Below are 19,047 nucleotides of genomic sequence, written 5' to 3'. Positions count from 1 at the left end.
CGTGACCTTGTTCTGAGCGAAACTGGAAAGGTCCTCAGCCTGTTTCTGGGAGGAGGCGGTGGTACTACCTCATTTATTGGGGTTTCTAAACTCTTGGCAAATTTTGAAATGTTCCACAGATTTGTTTTGGGCAACCCTGATGCATTTATGGAGAAATACTTTATTTTCCTGATTCTGGAATGTGGGTAGACATTTTGGTGCCTGGCGCAAATTGACCAGTGCTCTTGCTCTCCAGTATTTGCACCTTGTCTCTTCAGGCTGCCTGTTTCTTTATTATAGGAGTGCAGATTGCCGCCATACCATTTGTTAATGTTTTTAGCAGCTCTTCTTAGTTTTTGCACAGGGAAGTGTCAAGTGTTCTAGTGGTGTCCTTCGCAAGTGTCCTGGGTGCATTTTTGAGTAAGGAGTTTCAGGAGCCTGGAAAGGAATGCTTGATTCAAGTTTTCGGTGGTGAGCCATGCCAGAGAATGGTCACATTTTTAGCACATCTCTGGTGAGCCTGTGGAGTAGGGAGTGATGGTCTGATCAGGGAGGGCTGTGATGCGTGGGTCTGACAGGGATAAGTTGGCTGAGATGATTGCATCCCGAGTGTGTTCCCCCCTCGTGTGTCGCTTGGGTAGATAGCAGACAGGCTCAATATGTTAAAGTAGTCCAGGATGCGTGCTGATCTCATTCAAGGAGGGCCGTGCCAGGCGTTTATTTCACCCCTGATGAGGACCTTTTCTGATGTTGATTGAAACTCACTGGTGTTGACTGATGTGATCTGGCCAATCTTTCAGGAAGGCAGTGGTAATGGCAGTGGTATTAACTGTGGGTCTGTTGATGATGACCATGTAATAAAGACCCACCAAGATATTGCAGCATTAGATCTTTTTTAAACTTGCATTGTTATGCCGCAAAATATTTAATGGGCAATATCCTGGAGGGTCTTGGTTATCACTGACAGACCCACAGTTAACACCACTGACTTCCTGAAAGATTGGCTCAGAGCGCGTAGAAGGAGTAGGTGGGGTTGTTCGGAACGGCCACCACATTATTATTTTTTTTTTCTTTTTTTTTATTTTAAACCAATTTATTAAATATTAACAGAAGAAATCAGTGTAACAAAGAGATACAATAGACAATTATCCATACAAAAATAATGAAAAATATATTGAAAAAAAAAAATTAAGTTACATGGGCAGATTAGGGCTCTGCCTACGCCCAATCAATTTTTGCTAGTTTTTACAATGATTTTGTAACTGTCCGGAAGGAAAATGTCAAGGAATGTTGAGTAGTTGTCTGAGAACCACAGTCAGTTTCTTCAAGGAGATCGATGTCAAGGTCGTGGAGAAGATGGTGTATATTGGAGGCAGCACTGGTGTTCAATATTCCTATGAAGCAAGGGAGGAGAGGCGGCAGCGTCAAGGAGTTCTTATGTATAGTGAGTGGAGGCACATATAGGAAAGTATGTTGGATGTGGAACGGGAGAGGCATGGTTAGGCACTCCCTATTTGATGTCACTGTATTCCCAGAGGTGAAGTTGGGGGATCAGTAGAGAGGCAGAGGGGACGTAGAAGTGACTTCAAAGATCTGGGCATTCGGACGCAATAAAAAAAAGCTGCTGGTAGAAATGGGATGACGGAATCAAAAGACAGTAGAGTTTTGTGGCTGCCCTGCGCAATAATTATTCTGTTATAGAAATGTACTGTCACTCTAGTGCATGGGTATCCAGCAGGGAAGACAGTCCTGGAGACAACATTCATAGTGCACAAGTCAATAGTAGTACATCTGGACTGGAGGATGGATCCCCATGTGTCTGGTTAATGTGTCATAAATGGTCTGTCCATGATCGTTTCCTCGGACCAAAGGTTCTGGTAGGTGTCTGCAATAAGCATACCAGGGCTGCATTGCAAGGTGAGGGTTTTAGCTTTCTTAAGGGCAGCCTTAGTTGTGTAATTGGCCGGGTAGTTTTTAGGAAGCCATCTTTATAAATGGGAGATAGGGATGTTTTCAAGTTGTTTCCTTCGCAGTCCAGTTGAATGGAAGCTGTAGATCGAAAGTGCTGCGTCATCTAGACAAGCAAGACTGGGAACAATTCTCAAGCACACATTAGGGAACGCAGGTCACGTTTATTGTACAAATGCAGGGAGAACACAGTAAGGCGCATGATGGGTGTGTATGAGGCAGGTCAGATTTGGTTTGAAAGGAGAAACATCAAGAATGACCATTAGATGAACATGAAACAGGTGAAATTATTAGCGAAGTATCATGGGAGTTTAGTGCTTTTTCGGCAATTAAAAGAAAAACGTGGAGTGCTTAAAAGGAGTCTCAATTGTCTCACTTGTGCAAGCACTTGGTAGAATGGCCTTTTCTGGGATGTTCATTGTCTGGAGGAAAGGATAGGTATAAGCCAGGCATGAAGGAAACTCAGCATCATAAGACTGTGACGTTTCTCCTGCAGTTTACTCAGCTCCACATTGACCTACCTGGTGACTCTAATGGCGTTATGTTAAGCCACTTAATTCAGACAAATTCACTAAGAGGCCGTGAGTATATATCGCATCTGCTATCAGCTGTATTAGTTTTGACTACGTTTAGTCAGAAGCACTTACTCATAGTCTTTCCTCTCTTTTTTCTTGTGCTTCATTGTGCAGGTGGATAGAGTCATTGGAAGCATTTGCCGAATGCAGGAAACCCTTTTTGTGAACGCCAGGGTTTCTCAGTGCTGCAGGGCTCCCTATGCCAACCGGAGGAAGTGCCTGACTGGGCTCTCGATGGATGGCAGCTACTTCCCCCAGATGCTCTCTCCTGACCATTTCAAGTTCACTGCAGATTTGTGCACCCTTACTTCCCACGAGGATCTAAAAATCAGGAAGAAAACGTAAGTGATAACTGTGGAGTGTACACACCACTACCTTCCTCCTTGTTTATTTAAAGTTTGGCACATAAGGTTCTGATATAAACACATGATGGACATGATTCGGGTATAGCACCTGGCAGTTGCAGTTTGCTCTGTAAGGCACAAGCAGTGATTTATTTACAGTCCATTCCCACTCCAATTGCAATCATTGGAAGAGAGAAAATGTGAAACGGTTGAGAACTTGCCTTCTAGTGTGAACAACTGTTTGTGGTCCCTATGCTATACATTTCTTTTCAACTCCCAAACAGGGCGGAGAAAAGGGCAAGGCATTAGATGGTCGACTTGTGAAGGGTGTAGCAGGGGGTACCCACTGTAAAAATACAAAGATAATGTCATTGGCAGCATTACGTTCCAGTGCCATTCACCGGGGGAACAATATGACCAAGAACCATTAACAACCGCTGAGAGTTGGTTGGCATGGCAACTGGAAATGCTTGTGGCATGCATTGGCTAAAGTCCAATTCTTAATTTTTTTGTTGAGGTCCCACCAAATCAGCTAATGAGGGGTTGCTGTGATAAATGTGGGCCTATCAGGAGCTGGTATTAGTGATGGTGCTCATTCCTCTGAAAAATGTGTGTGGACACTGGCTCCTCTGATCTGTTGCCTGGAGGTGTTCTCCCTGGCACATGTAGATGCATATGTATTTATTTATATTTATTTAATGATTTTAATTTTTGTATGGCGCCACATGCCCGCAGGCCTCAGGGCGCACATAAAACAGAGACGGGACACACAACACGCAGAAATCAAGCCAGAAGAGAGATGAGCTGACAGAAGCCAATTAATCTGGGCTGAGGTTAAAAAGATGAGTCTTTATGGCCTTTTTGAAGAGAGGGTAGTTCTTTAGCTGCAGGAAGAGAGTTCCAGAGAGTCAGAGCTTGGGTGTCAAAGCTAGTGCCACCAAAACGGGCCAGTTTAAATCTTGGCGGAACAAGTACCGGAGCTGCGGCTGATCGAAGATTCCTATTGTTTAACTTGATCTTGATACGATCTGATAGATATGCTGGGCTTGAAATGGACACACATTTATGAGCCAGAGTGAGGGCTTTGTGTGATATTCTTTGTCTCACAGGAAGCCAGTGCAGAGTTGTTCTGAAAGTGGAGAAGTGTGTGCGACGCAAGAGTTTAAAGATGGTACGCACTGCATTGTTCTGTGTGGCTTGAAGGGCTTGGATGTTGGCGGCTGTCGTACCGGTCAACAGACTATTACAATAGTCCAGCCTGGAATGTATCACTGCTGTGGACAGCAGGGCGCAGCTGTCATTAGTTATAAAAGGTTGGATGTATTCTATACGTTTAATGAGTCCACAAACCGACCGAATGTTGGATACATGGATACCAGATGTACCTGATGCAGAGAAATGTCCCAGGAGTCAGTACCTTAAAATGCATGCGCCAGCACCTGGAGGCACATGCAATCCAGATGGACCTGAGTTAGAGACATATCGCGACAGTAAGGATCTAAGCTTTCCCATTACGCTGACCCCCACTTAACAGCATGGGAGATCACTGTTCTTCCTCCCTGTGTTTATACCCCTCTCTCCTGCCTGCTGCAACCTGCTTGTATAATCTGGAGCCTCCGTGTGTATGCGGTGGGTGTTACCCATGCACTGACTGTCCATTCGGTTCTACCATTTCCTTTTGATTTAGGATGGGGAGGACCTTGGTAATCTCCAGGGGTATGAGCAGAGGTTTGGAGGGAGCAATGCTCTATTATTGTATGTGCACACAAAGAGGCACACTTCTCATTACCCTGGGGCAGGCTGTGACAGGATGTGTTGCCCCCCCCACCTATCCAGGGGTGTTGAGGCATTGAGGATGTTGTTGCATTAGTGCCCCTGCTGTGGGCGAGCCTGCTGAATCATATGGCTGAATCAGAGCTTGCATTATGATCATTTTTTATGTGTGGGCTCATGGTGGCAAGCTGTGCCTGGTCTGCGTAGCTGGTCTTGTGTAATAATTACAGTGCAAGCAGGTGTATTGCTGGTGTACTCAATACAGCAGCAGCAGTGGATAGACCTCCCGCCCCCACATCCCGAGCATTAATCCTGCTAGTAGCAAGGAGGGACTTGTTTTACTCTGTGCATACCACATGCCTGTTTATTGTGACCTTGATGAATCCTGAGAGACGGTTTTGTGTGAGGGAATGCGTCAAATCAATTATTTGGGTTCCCTCTTATAGTATGGGCTGAATCCTGGGCCCACTTGTGCCAATCATTGACACGTGAGCCAGCGGATGCCTTGCAGGGCATCTGAAAACCCCTGTTAAAAAAAGGAGGCCTACTCACACAAATACACATCCTGATATAGACAACAGCCTGTTTGTTCAGAAAATAAATTTACTGACGCACATGCTTGAAAGTACCCAAGATGCCTGCAAGCACCATTTTCCACATATATGCCAGACACATACACACATACACACATGCATAAACATCCATAAACACACACACACATACATAAACTCAAATAGGTGCACACATACAAGTAGAGATTCAAAGGTCCATAGATACACAAGTGACATTTACTTCCACTAAGAAGAGTTTACAAAAACACAGTCAAGTAAACATATAAACAGTCATATAAATATTGATTGGTCCTACTAAAAAAAATTACATTGTGAAAAGAACAAACTATTTCCTGGCGAGAATCGAAGTGGTAATAACCTATTGCATTTATATAGTCTTAGTCTGTATAGATAAAAAAATAGGAGATGAACATGGAAACTGTGAATACATAATTCTTAAGTATATAAAAGGAAGTGTTACTCAAAGTTATACAAATGTAATATATTGACATTTTGTATTATGCTATTACATCAACCCAAAAATATATCTTCTTGAGCCATTTTAAAGAAGGTGTACAGTTATATCAACCAAGGTTAACTTTAAGGTTACAATTTCAGAAAACAACTTAAGACTGAAGAATAGTGTTAAGAGGGTTGTTATCATATCAAGGTGATCTCATCAACAGGTCCAATGGACTAATCCCAAATAATTTAAGAAGCTGTTGCTTTATGGCAATCGTATTACAAAGCAAAATGCTGCTGACACGAGGCGTTTTCAAGGCCATTAGTGAAATAATATATATAATCAAGGACAGTTCACTATTATTGAATTCATTTTTCATAATATAAATGGTTCTATTTTTATCACAAGGATTATGAAAATATGATGCAATACTTGTTAATATCGGTCCAATGATTGGAGTCATAAATAGTGAATAATACAATTTTTCAACTAATTTTGGCTGAAAAGAATTATTAATATATAATTAATATACAATTTCTAAACCTGTAATTATAGCACTCTTGTTAATCCTCAATTTCTAATCCTGGAATTATAGCGCTCTTGTTAATCCTGCTTGTGATAGCATGATTTCTGTCAGCAGAATTCTTTCTAGCTAAAACCGACTTTCTACTAATCTCGCTTTTAAATATTTACTTTTGTGAAAAGACGAGGTGTAAAATAAAAATAAAAACCTCAGGTTTCATTTAGAAATAATTATGTTTGTGCTTGTTGAGCCATTAAATGAAAAGATAGTTCACTTATCGTGTTTTGCTCACCCTAAACCTGGGATCCTTATGAAATTAAATCTGATGGGGGCTCTTAACACTGGTTATCATCTTTGATATCATTGATTACAGCCCTCTATTTGTGTTATCTATAAATATTGAAGATATCTTTTTAGACATCCCATTTAGGATACTCCTAAACAGACTAAACGTTACATTCCAATGATATAGTGAACTTAGCTATTAGACTATGCGTTTTCCAAATTGAGTTATATAAAACTCCACGTGATGCTTCGACATTTGCCTATTAGGTCGACTTAATCATTCTCATTTTCTGATGAGTGTGAAAAAAGCAAATGTGTCCTTTCAGTTATAATTATTGCTAATCATTAAATACAATCTCAGTATATATAGCCAGTGGGGTTCATAGCTAAATTCCACTTACTTGAATTGTGAAATCCAGTATATTCCTGTGCGTAACAGCATTCTGGTTCGATGATGTGGAGCGTGTGTTGCAGCATCAATTTTGTGCCATTTGCATAATTTTTCTGACATAATTATGGATACATGTGACGTCATCTGAACGTGACACACATACCAAATGTGAGCGTGATTCTTAAGTTGATTATAGTCTGTTTCTCAAATATATTTATAAATACAATCAAATAATCGCTATTAACTCCTATCAAATGATCTATAGGCAGACGAGCTTGTTGAGTCAATGAAGGTGTTGACTTTTAAACCTATTTCCAGTGAGTCCTGATTCTGACAGCTCTGAGGTATAGTCATTGAACAAGAGTCTCCAAACTAAGTTATGTTATATACTTCTGCAGTTGTATTCATTCATTGATTCATGTTTTCATTTGTATAGTGCCTTTCACAATAGGTATGGTCACAATGCGCTGTAGGTTGAACACCCTCGAAAGGGACATTTGAGCAAGTGCTAGAATGTGTGTGTGCATTCAGGCCAATAAGAGGATGAGAGGAGCTGGCCAAGTCCCAGTTAGTCACCATTTCTAGTCGGCATGTGGATGGGTGAAGAAAAGTAGTATGCAGGGGCAGTCTGGAGGGGGTATGAGAGATGATATCATTATGTGTGTAGCTACAGTTCGAATGTGTGTTGTGAAAGGTAGCTGCATACTTATGGCAGAGGTGTTGGTCGGATGTCTTTCGAGTTGTGTGTGGAAGCAGATGTGTGCTGGTTTCGGCCGTCCGTGCCTTCAGCTGAAGTTCCATAAGCATGGAATGCAATGAGATTAGGTACAATGTCTGCATTCTAATATTTGCCATGTGCTAAAACCTCTAGAGTTTATTTGGTTTAGTGGCCTCATTCTACCTAGAATAGTAAAGCATCAAGAAAAAGAAACATCCTATCATAGCAAAGTGGACAAAGGTAGAAACAATATGAGATAATATAGTAAATAGAATTGAATTGAATTCCATACCGTGCAGTCAGCTAAGCTATAGCAGCTACGTTCAAAGCACATAGATTGGACGTGGAACTAGCTAATTGGTATTGTGTCAGATCTACAATTGTTTGAACTGTCCAGGTCTAAAATCACATAGGTTCAATGCAATGGATAAAACAACTGTTCACCTAGATTCGATACATAAGTTATAATTCAGCATACGACTGGATATATTGCAAGGCTATATTCCACATTCTGCTACGTTCAAGGCCAGAGCGTCATTCTTTAAATGCCCAGAGTGATAAGCTGATAAATTCTTCAATAACATAGGTTAGGTGCTGTGGCTACTTTGCATGTTTATCCAGGTGCAATGCCTTGGCAACCTACACGATACAATTGCAGTAGTTCAAGATGTAATTCATAGGCCGCCCTTCCCAACCCCTCCATGAGCAATAAATTGGTTACCCTTATATCAATTCCCAGTTGCTATAGATTGGACAACTTCATTGTATGTATATGTGCGGGGCATATGCTACCCTCATACATTAGCTGTGTGCGGGAGATAGGCTAGACTTGCAGTCCAACAAAGCACAACCTGTTTGTCAACCTTGAATTTCAAGTGCAATATAATGGCTATATTCATATGTAGAGCCATGTATATGCTATTCATATGGTATGGGTGATGTGTAGTGCAGGGCGTTGGCTGACTTTGAATCTACCAAGTGCAATGCTACGGCAATCCTCACACTTTATACTAAGTGCAGTAGATTGGCTGGCTTAAATGAATTCTTCTAAGTGCAAAAATGTGGGATAGCCTATACCATTCTACTAAGCGCCGTACATGGGCTTACCTGCTTGATTTCTCAAGCTCAATAAGTTGGTAATTCCACTCAACTTTTCCAAGTGCAACACAAGGCCGACTTTTACAACTCCTCTAAGTGCAACACATGGGACAACCCATATACACCTTTCAACTGCAATACATGGGCTAGCACACCTAACCCTCCCAAGTGCAGTATATCTGCCGGCCCATACAATATTACAAGTGCAATACACAGGCAAACCCACACAATTCTTCCTAGGGGGAAACATGGTGCAACCCACACACATTCCTTAAAGCGCAATATATTGGCAATACAATGGCAAAGAAAGGAGCACAGTGCAAATCGATACAATGTTAGGAGCAGGTGGTAGTAATGTAGGAGTGTAGACGTGGCAGGGTTTTACCAGAGCACAGTGATGGCTGCGCTCCCTGCCAATGCCACCTTACCTGGTTGTCGTTGTAGGTTGTTTGGTCAGGGGTCCAATGGGCAAATGGGGGCATAAGGGAGATAGGAGTGGCCCCTGTGGGGGCCAGCCATACTTCAGCCCCCAGCTGGTTGCCCGGGCAAGTCTGGTCTGAGCGGGTCACATATGTATAATTTAATAAGATGAAAAAAGAAAACTACTGCTGTCGTAATCCCTCTATCACTCCTCCCCCTTCACAGTGTCCACCAATAGTGTCACAGTGGTCCTTAGAACTATTACCCTTCTTTTGAGTCTGTAGACAACCCCTTTATTGCAAAAGAAAATCTTGCATCTTGCTCAAATGGAAAAAACAAATGAATCCTCAAATGTCAACGCGTTGTAAAAGTGGATGATATGGCTGTTCGCCGAATTCTACACGTTAGGACTCGCCTTCCTGTCCTTAATATAATTTTGACTGTCTGTTGTAATCCTAGGTGGCATGACACAGCATCTCCTACTGTGCACACTACAAAGATGTACCAACATCACAGACGAAGAAACCACAATGGGCTTAAGTAAGAGATAAAAGGTTGAAGCATTCCAACATTCAGCCGATTTGAGAACATCTTTAAATCTGGCCCTTTCTCAAAAGGCTTTGGAAGCCATAACAGTGCTAGAGGAATGGCGGCCAAAAGTAAGGCCATCAACACCCGTTTCTTTCATTCCACCTTTATCCGATCAGACCAAGGTAGGAGAGGAAACTGGTGTAAAAGGCCTAAAGAAGGAACTAAAGAGATCCTGTATAGACATTCTTAAACGGTCTGTCTGTATCTCATATTGATTTAAACTAATAACATCAACGTGAAACTTAATGATCTTAGAAGTCTTTGTATGACAAGATATATGGAAAGCAACAAATCTGGGAGTAAATATTTTACCCATAATATCTAAAGCAGGATGTTCGAAACTTGCTGGAAAGCCGTCAAACACATCATGGTGACCAACTTTCTTGGAAATGACTCCAAAGGGAGATGCTCATTATCAAGCCATCTCACCAACAGAGACAAGACCAAGTTAACATCTTTTACTTGAGAGTAAATACCTGGACACCCTTCAGTAACCTACGTACCAATGGATGCTCCTGCACCGAAAACCCAAACTGCCAGATCATGACAAACTGAAATAGCTGAGCGATGCAAGTTTACTGTACAATAGGATACTTGTTATACCAGTTTTGATGAAAAGGTGAGTCCTTTCACTAAAACTGCCTGATAGGGATCTGAATTTTCGTTGAGCACACCAGCTAACTCAGGCCTTCCAGGCAGTGCTGTAGGACCGCAGGGGACCATGTATCCAGGGTATCTTAATTAGAAGGGAGGCTGATTGTAAAATGACTGCTGGCGATCATCTATCCCCTACAGTCATAGCCATGCCATATCTCATTGCCAACATGAGTTTTTATTGATACCATTTGAAACTGTTTCAGTCTTGGCAGTATTGGCGCTTCTCCTAAATGTTTGTTAGTGATTATTTCCGTGATTGCTGCAGATGACTGATTGCTAGTCGGGGACTGTGCAGGATTTTGACAATTGAAATTTAATTAACAGAATCAGCTTATCCGCGCATACACTCTCTCCTGGTTATTGAAAAAAAGAACAATGCTTGTTTATTGTCCTCAGCAAGTTTTTATTTATGCATCATATAGATATTTCACATTGGTTTGAATTTCCACCATTCTCCTCATAGGTGGTTTTTCTAGCATTCAAAATGCTATCCTTTTTCCTAGGTGGTTTTCCTGGTAAAGTAATATCATTTATTCCTATCCCAACACGTGTTTCCCTGTCTGTTTGAAGACGGTTCTTCAGGGGATATGGTACGTAGATTAAATCTCCAATTGTGTTGCTTTGTTTGAGAGAGGTGCTTTATACTGGTGCTTTTGTTGTGACCATTAGTCTTTATGCGTACATCTTGTTGTCAGTCTAGCAGTGACATATTCATTGATTCTAACTTTAGCATCAATTATGTCCTCGTGTGTTAACGTTAGGCTCCAACAGATTCAACTATATGTTACACATAGAGCATACCTGACCCCATGTAAGATTGCCAGGTTTGGTGGCAAGTCGACTCAGAGATGCCCCAGGTGCAGGGAGGAGGAAGCGGGGATGCTACACATGTTCTGGGCTTGCCCGGAGGTGGGGAGGTTCTGTTCAGAATTAAAGATATGAATGGCAGGAATAGGCATAACGCTGGAGGTGGAGTCGATCTGGGCATGTATGCTAGGGGGCTTTCCTAGACCACGGAATCTCAGGCACATTTGTAAGATGAAAGACCTGGCCTACATCCTGGCCAAACGGAGAATTGCAATGTGCTGGAAGGCATCCCATAGGCCTAGGATAGAGTTGTGGTGGGTGGACCTTAAGAAGTGGGCGGAGGCAGAAACGGTGGCTTGGTTTGAAGTGGTCAGGAGAGGAGCAGGTGGGACCCCTACTCGAATGAAGGCAATTGGTGGCCACTATGTCGGGCCCCTCCCATATCGATCACAGTGATGATGGTACGGAAAAGACAATCACAATAGACCCGCCTGAAGAAGAAAATGCTGATGACACGGATACAGTGGCTCGAGTTAATGGGGAGGGAGGGAATAGGACAGAAAAGCGTACTCTGTAATGTCATGTTGTTAACCTAAGCATGGAAGTCCTAATTATATGTAATGTTTGGTGTGTTATAAAATAATAAAAAATGTTTTAAAAAACTAAAATGATGTCCTCGTGTGTTGGAGTACGTAGGAAATTCAACCCAATGTAAAATATTGTTCTTTTTTTCAATAACCAGGAGAGAGTGTATGCGTGGATAAGCTGATTCTGTTCAAATACAATTCTCATTGATACCATGCCTGACAGGGCTAAAGGGGGTGATGAGATTCAGATGTAGCACCCTGGGATTGTATCTGTCACAGGACACGAGTAATCAATGTGAACATAGGAAAGGCATGCAGAATGGCTTGAGTCCACTCCTGTGAGAAAGCCTTGATGGTCAGAGATAGATATCAGAGAAACCCTGAGAGCTTTGTGTTGCAACGGGAGGGAATAAGGAATCGACCGCTTGAAATATTTGCCTCTGCAGAGGACAGGAAATCGAGAACTCCCAAAAGCCCATTATTAGGTTTGCCAGATTACTGCATCTGGCATAAGAAATCACAGATTGAAGGTAAGTCCAATGCACTGATCCTGAATATTATCATTTTGCATTGGTCCAAATATCTTCGGAAAGGTGGCTTAGAAAAGAAATGCTTATTTGACATCAGATCTTGTAACAGACGTAATCTTTATATTGGTATCAAATGTAACATAGAATCAGCCGACACGTGTTTTGATCCTCCGGTTCGTTGTCAAGGCTGCACAGTGAACAGAATCAAGTATCAAAGTAAAATAAACATATAATCATGGCATTGGTAACATAAATAACATAAGTGCCATTGGAATAGTAAAGCATTAAGAAAAAGAAACATCCTATCATAGCAAAGTGGACAAAGGTAGAAACAATATGAGATAATATAGTAAATAGAATTGAAATGAATTCCATACCATGATTCAGTAGAAGGGTGGTGTAAATACGGCAAGAATGATCATGGCAGCACTTTTGGGGCACTAGGCATGGACATCTTTGGGGCCCACCTCCACCAAACCAAAGAAATTATGGGATCAAGAATACTGGTCGCGCCCCCACTCCCACCCGTCGCGCTCACAACCTATAGGTTGATATGCTGTCTCGCAACTTAATAAGCACACTTACTCCCTTTAAGTCCCCTTTTCCTCTTCGTTTTTGCTCTAATCAGAATGATAAACAAGTAGCATTTGAAGGCCAACATTAGCAGTCTACGAAGCGGTTACTGTTCTAGTACATACATGATACTTTTTATCAAGGAAGATATTCAGCCTGTAGTATTAATGCAGGACTGTATGTAAAAGGTACATGTAATCCATAATAGACAGAGAACTCACATTAGCTGCCTCACAGAATGCAAAAGTGCTCATGCATGGATAGAGACCACCAAAAGGAAGGAAGGAGAATGCTACACATACCGTAGCATGGATAGTGGAGGCGGATTAAAAGCTACCAGGAAGGTGTCTTTATCCAGTCAGACTGAGATTAGAAGTGGGATATGGTTTTCAAATAGTGTTGCCATTAGATACCAAAGGACCAAATGCCTGTGATGTGCGATATAAATATGCTCACTATTAAAGTGGAAGCAACCCTATAGCCAGTGAATCCATGACTAAGGCTTTTATGAAGATCATACCATTAAAAGGAAATCACTCTGAAAGGCTGACAATTTTGAAAGTTTTAGGGACAGGCAATATTGAGAGGTTAGGCAATACAATATTAAATGAGATGCCCAGGATCACACATTGGTTAAGGGGTGAAGGGATGAAGCTGGGATTTGTGCCAAATCTACAATTTCTGCATTTGAACATTTTCTTTTCCAGTTTTTATCATGAATGAAAACAATCTCATTTTTTAAAAACAGACTTAGAAAGTACACAAATCACATTACCAAACATGACCATTTTTAAACAAAATATTATAAAAGGTTGTTATGCAAAATAAGAATGATTCTAGCTTCATTTTCTCCATCATCAAAGGAATTATATGAGTACCAACATACCAATCGATGTGATTTAACAAATTTAATCTGTGTTTATCTTCTTTTGTATTTTAAAGCTTTAAATACTTCCAAAACAATGGTTTGTGACATTTTCATTCATAAACGTGCATAAAAACCTTTGACTTTTACTAAAAAGATAAACGTGTTTTGTGCCAAACAAGCAGACCTTAAAATATGCTTCCCCGAGGCCTGCAACATCTGGTCCGCTCTCTTCTGTCTAGAACCCCTTCCACTCAAATGGCCTACATAAGAAGAAAGATCAAGTAATGGGCTAAACGATGCCACCAGCATGCAAGAAGGCAAACCTCACAGAAGACAGCACAGTAATGTAAGATATATTAGATGATTTGACCATAATCACTATCGTCTGCTGGCAAATCCAGGATACAAGCATGAACGCTTCCGTTTCATAGTCTTGAATTTGGATACTTATTCACATCTTGGACTAAGAGTTTATGTCATCGTTGGAGGCTATAGCCTAGGTTTAACAACACCCCATATGATAAAACAATTTCTAGACTTTCACCATACGGATGATATGTTAGTTTTTATAGCAACCCCTATCTGGTGTAGGTACATTGTGATTAATAGCAGATGTTGTTCTGCAAAACCAAGTACATATGCAGGCAGGTTTATTAACTTCAGACATAGGTTAGGCTCAGCCAGCCTTGCTGGAATGTGATATTCTAATTTTGCAAATGAATACATATCTCTGCAATGGGTGCTTCACACACTGAGCTAACATCTGAACCATTGTGGCACTCAATTTCTCAATATGCATTTCACCGTTGCCTACTCGTAGGATCCCCTGACACCCTCAAGAAACTTGACTCCCATTTTAGCCACTTTACCATTGACTCAATCAGAATCCCTGTACTAGACACGGTAAAAACGCTAGGCGTCTATCTAGACTCCAACCTTTCTATGACCAGACAAGTAAACGCAATTGCCTCCTCTGCGGCTTACCATGCAAAACTCCTCAACGCAATCAGGCCTTTTCTATCAAAAGACACCTGCACCAACATAGCGAGAGCCATAACTGGTTCCCGGCTAGACTACTGTAATGTTCTCTTCCTAGGGACATCCAACAAAAACCTTGAGAAGTTGCAAGTAATTCAGAATAGCACCCTGCGTGCTGCACAAGGCATTGCCAAGAGGGAGCACATCACCGCTGCTAGAAAAGCATCCCATTGGCTCCCCATTAAGGAAAGGATTATATTCAAGGCGCTAAGCATCACCCACAAATGTGTCCATCTCTCAGCCCCAGCGTACCTATCCCATAGAATCCACCCAGTCGCGTCCACAAGACCCACCAGGACACCCTATGCCAATATGCTCTCCGTGCCCAGGGTAAAAAGAGCTAGAGCTGGTGGCGCCAGCTTCCCCTACCTTGCCACACTACATTGGAACACCCTCCCCACCTCTCTGCTAGCGGAACCCTCACTGACTAATTTCCGCAAAGCCATGAAAACTACCCTGTTCACCTAACCAACCTCTCATGTCTAAACTTCAATGACTAACATGTATGAGATACTATGATGCATGATGTACCCTGTTATATGCCTCTCCTTATCACTTGACACAGGATCCTGCCTCTCTGTAACCCAAGGCACAACCTATACCTGTACCTGTAATTAAGTTCCCTTACAAGTAACAGCGCCACAATGCCCTTGGGCTGCCTGCGCGCTATATAAATGTAATAAATAAATAAATTGCACATGATCAACCTAGTTCCCACAGGAAGGAAAGAATGCTACAGTTATTCCCTAAGGAACACACAAACTATGTATATCACAGTGAACACAGAAAGCAATACATGATGAATTGATCAAGGCAGAATGTACTTGCCAAAACAGAAAGGCAATGGGTTTAGAGCCTCAGCAGCAAGCCATACAATATCCTGACTTGTGCTATTTAAGACTCGTGAACAATGGAATCTTACTTCTTCAGATCAGGCAGTCCTGTGGGGCCCCCCTCCAAGTTGCGGGCCCTGGGCAAGTGCCCCTTTTGCCCTCCCATAAAAACGTCTCTGGTTACTGTGATAGGTAAGCAGGCCACGGGTATTAGGGCTGACGCTGCTACGATTGGCAGGAACACTTTAAGTTGCAGTTTTATCAGTCTGTGGACAAATAAGTATTGCATCTCTTTTATTGTAGCATAAGGATGTGCCACAAGTAAAGCATTGATCGTGTGCGTATGGATATGGCCCCCTGTTCCCCGCAAGTTCTGGTGGCAAGGCAACTCAGTCCTTAATGAAAATACTGTAGTTCTGATCAGAACGAGTCGATGATAGTATATGTGTAGCGGTTTGTACCAGCACTGAGGCAGATAAAAACAAACGTGCCTTGATAAACAAGCAGTGCGTTTGTGTTTTTTTTCCGTGTGGAAAAATTAAGAAGGAGACTGGATGGAAGCACTGTAATAGAGGAGCGGGCGTTGCCACGGGAGATTGCCCACGGGAGCACGCCACTTTAAGGGCAGGGATTGTATTGTAGCATATTGTGAGCTTGGATGCGGTGTGGCTTGTCCAGCTCCTGTAGCTTTTTTCATACTTTGTATTCTTTGCAATGCACTGTTTAGTTGGCCGCCGAAAGGGCTTTTGCAAAGTCTCAGGGGTCTTAAGGGTGTATATGCAGGGCACATATGTGAGGATTTGGCCATGCGGGGAGGGTGTGAAGCAGTTATGGCCCCCAACAGGGGTAGTTTTATGGCACCATCTTCTGCTACCATGGGAGGAGGAGGAAAGAAGAGACGGGGTAAACTTAGCATTGCATAAAGGTGGGCTAAACGCATGTGATGCATTTGTCCTGCCATGTCTGCTGTAAAACGATCCATTTCATTTTAGTGCAAACCCAATCATTTTAGTGTGTGTACCCTACCCACACTCTCTCTAACCTCGCCCACCGCACCCCCACTCTCTACACCCCCCACCCATCCTATCACCATTCTCTCTTCACCCAACCACTCATCTCCCATTCTATCTACCCACCCACCCTACCACATTCTATCTACCCCACCCTAGCTCCACTCTCTGTACCCCCACCCTCCACCAACACCCACCCCACTTCCACTCTTTCCCCAAACAACCACCCTTTGCATGGAAAGGACTGCAGCCTCTAGCACTCGCGAGTCTGTCGTGCCCTCTGTACAATTTTGATTGTTTTGAGTAACTAGATTTAGAAAAAACAAATGTGTATTTGGGTGGACCTCTGTTCCTGTACCTTTGTGCACCCAGTAGTCAAAACAATTGTTAATGTAAGTCACCAAGTATTTCCTGGTGGTCACCATTACAGTATATCGCTGTGGCTCCACCTATTTTTAACAGATCTATAAAGCAGGCAGTATCCATTGGGATTCTATGAACATTCTTTATGGGAGCAGATGCTGGGGTATTTCTGCACAGAACCAGGTGTGAAGGGGGAGAACACTTTGCCTCATTACAAGTTTGTCAGTAAATTAACAGTAAATCCATCAATTTACCACCAAAATGTGTTTAAAGTTTCTTCCATTCCGTCCTGTGGAATTACCATGGGATTACAAGTGGCTTAATGGCAGTATAAATCACCTTTTGGAGTCTGTAGGACTCCATGGGGATTTTTGGTGGATTTACTGGGAACAGTAATTCTGTGCAATAAACCTTACAGTTGTTGGCCTTAAAGTGGAGGATTTGCCTCGAGAATCATGCTGGAGGTAAATCCTCCACTTCAAGGTCAAACTTGCAATTCGGCAATGCAGTAAATTCCCACCAACAAAAAGGAACGGAATTATCTCCACTTTTTACCACACCATGAGGCCTTTTGCATTCTGTTGCAGGTAATGCATTGAAATTGCGTGGAATGTAATGTATTGTCAGCGTGCTGCTCCCATCAACAAAATAGGTTCTTGTCCATTCTCCACCACCATCAAAATGAGCAACACTTTGTGTTCCCCCTTAAGTGTGATAAAAACATTTTCTGAAAGAACTTTAATAGAAATAGTGCTGTACGAACTCTCGGGATATTCTTTTGGCCCTCAAGAGCTCTTCCAGTTTAATGGGTGATGGTCTGTTTTGTGCGAGCACCCTGTTTCTTTCTTCAGTCTGTTATTGCTGGAAGGCATTGTGTTACTGTACTTATCTCCACATGATTTACCCTTGTACTGCTGTCTGCAAAACAGTCTGAAATGTTCCTGCCACATGCTCCACAGTGGTGTTCAAACCTACAAGAGCTCCCTTCCCCTTCCGAAGATTGTCCTGCCAACATAGCCTTTTTGATTGTTGACCTTTAGATACTTTGAACCTTCCCATTCCTCGTCCGTCCCATCCATCCATCCATCCATCCATCCCCATTGTGGGGATGACACTGAAAGGCTGGGACTGTGCCCACTCCAGTATACTGTAAACAAAATGGCCCTGTGCACACCTATATTCAATTTCTAATTTGTGGGTTTTTAAAGATAATTAGTGGGGTGCCGGGGAGAAAACCAACCTTGGCACTAGGTTGTACTTAACCAATGTAATAACAGCAGTCGTCCACAGGACTATGGAACTTTCCCCTCCCCTGCACACCCAAATGTTATTGTATATAACAAACAGAAATTTCAGAATGTAATGGTTTTCAAAATATAGTTATTACCTCACTTATTGTAAAGAAACAATAACTCGATTTTTGTAAGAATATTGTGATTATTATTTCTTCCAAAGTCTATAGTTGAGTCATACAAGACTTAGTTGAATAAATAACAATTCCTAACAATGTTACAACTTCACATGTTGGTAATCAAAAGTATACAAAATTTCTTTAATTATGCGCTTTTTCATACTACGAACCCAATGTTCTGTTAAGGTGAACAATTAAACACAAATTCTTTTTATCAATCAATTAACAAGTTTATGAAAAACATTGCACATTGGATGATTCTTGTGTGTCTAAGCACTGTACGTGTTTCGGGGATGAAGGCCCCTTCTTCAGGAGTTGTTCACCCATTCTTTTGTATCTTTTCTGTCAACCTAAGAAATATAGTTGATAATATAATGTTTTAATACAATATTCATTATAACATGATTATCTAATTATAAGTCTGTCATGTTTTATTAATCCATAATCACCTGGATATTCAATGTGTAAGATGCGCTGTATTGTTCGATGTTCAATAAAATTCAGTGGCCTTCTATTAGCTTGATCTCCTACTTTGGAGTGTATGCTAATCTAAAATCAAGGATACATATTTAAAATAAGCTGTTAAAACAGGGACAACCCTGCATGCAAATAGGATGCTATTGTTATTAAAATTCTCATTAGAATGCTAACCTAAAGAGTTTATCAAGGTAAAATAAATGAATCATGTTGA

The 19,047-nt window shown here is 41.8% G+C and overlaps 1 protein-coding gene across 1 annotated transcript in view; it reads left to right on the top strand.

The window, feature by feature from the left end:
• LOC138515210 (serum albumin-like) overlaps positions 1–19,047 on the top strand; it is a 946,494-nt gene that overhangs the window by 655,473 nt on the left and 271,974 nt on the right. The window contains exon 11 of the mRNA XM_069630169.1: positions 2,637–2,863. Within this exon, the coding sequence (XP_069486270.1) occupies positions 2,637–2,863 (227 nt within the window). The remainder of the gene's footprint in view (positions 1–2,636; positions 2,864–19,047) is intronic.

The sequence above is a fragment of the Ambystoma mexicanum genome, chromosome 6q, assembly GCF_040938575.1.
Source record: "Ambystoma mexicanum isolate Mex_15411 chromosome 6q, UKY_AmexF1_1, whole genome shotgun sequence".
Classification (NCBI taxonomy): domain Eukaryota; kingdom Metazoa; phylum Chordata; class Amphibia; order Caudata; family Ambystomatidae; genus Ambystoma; species Ambystoma mexicanum.
This window is presented reverse-complemented; position numbering and strand designations above follow the sequence as displayed.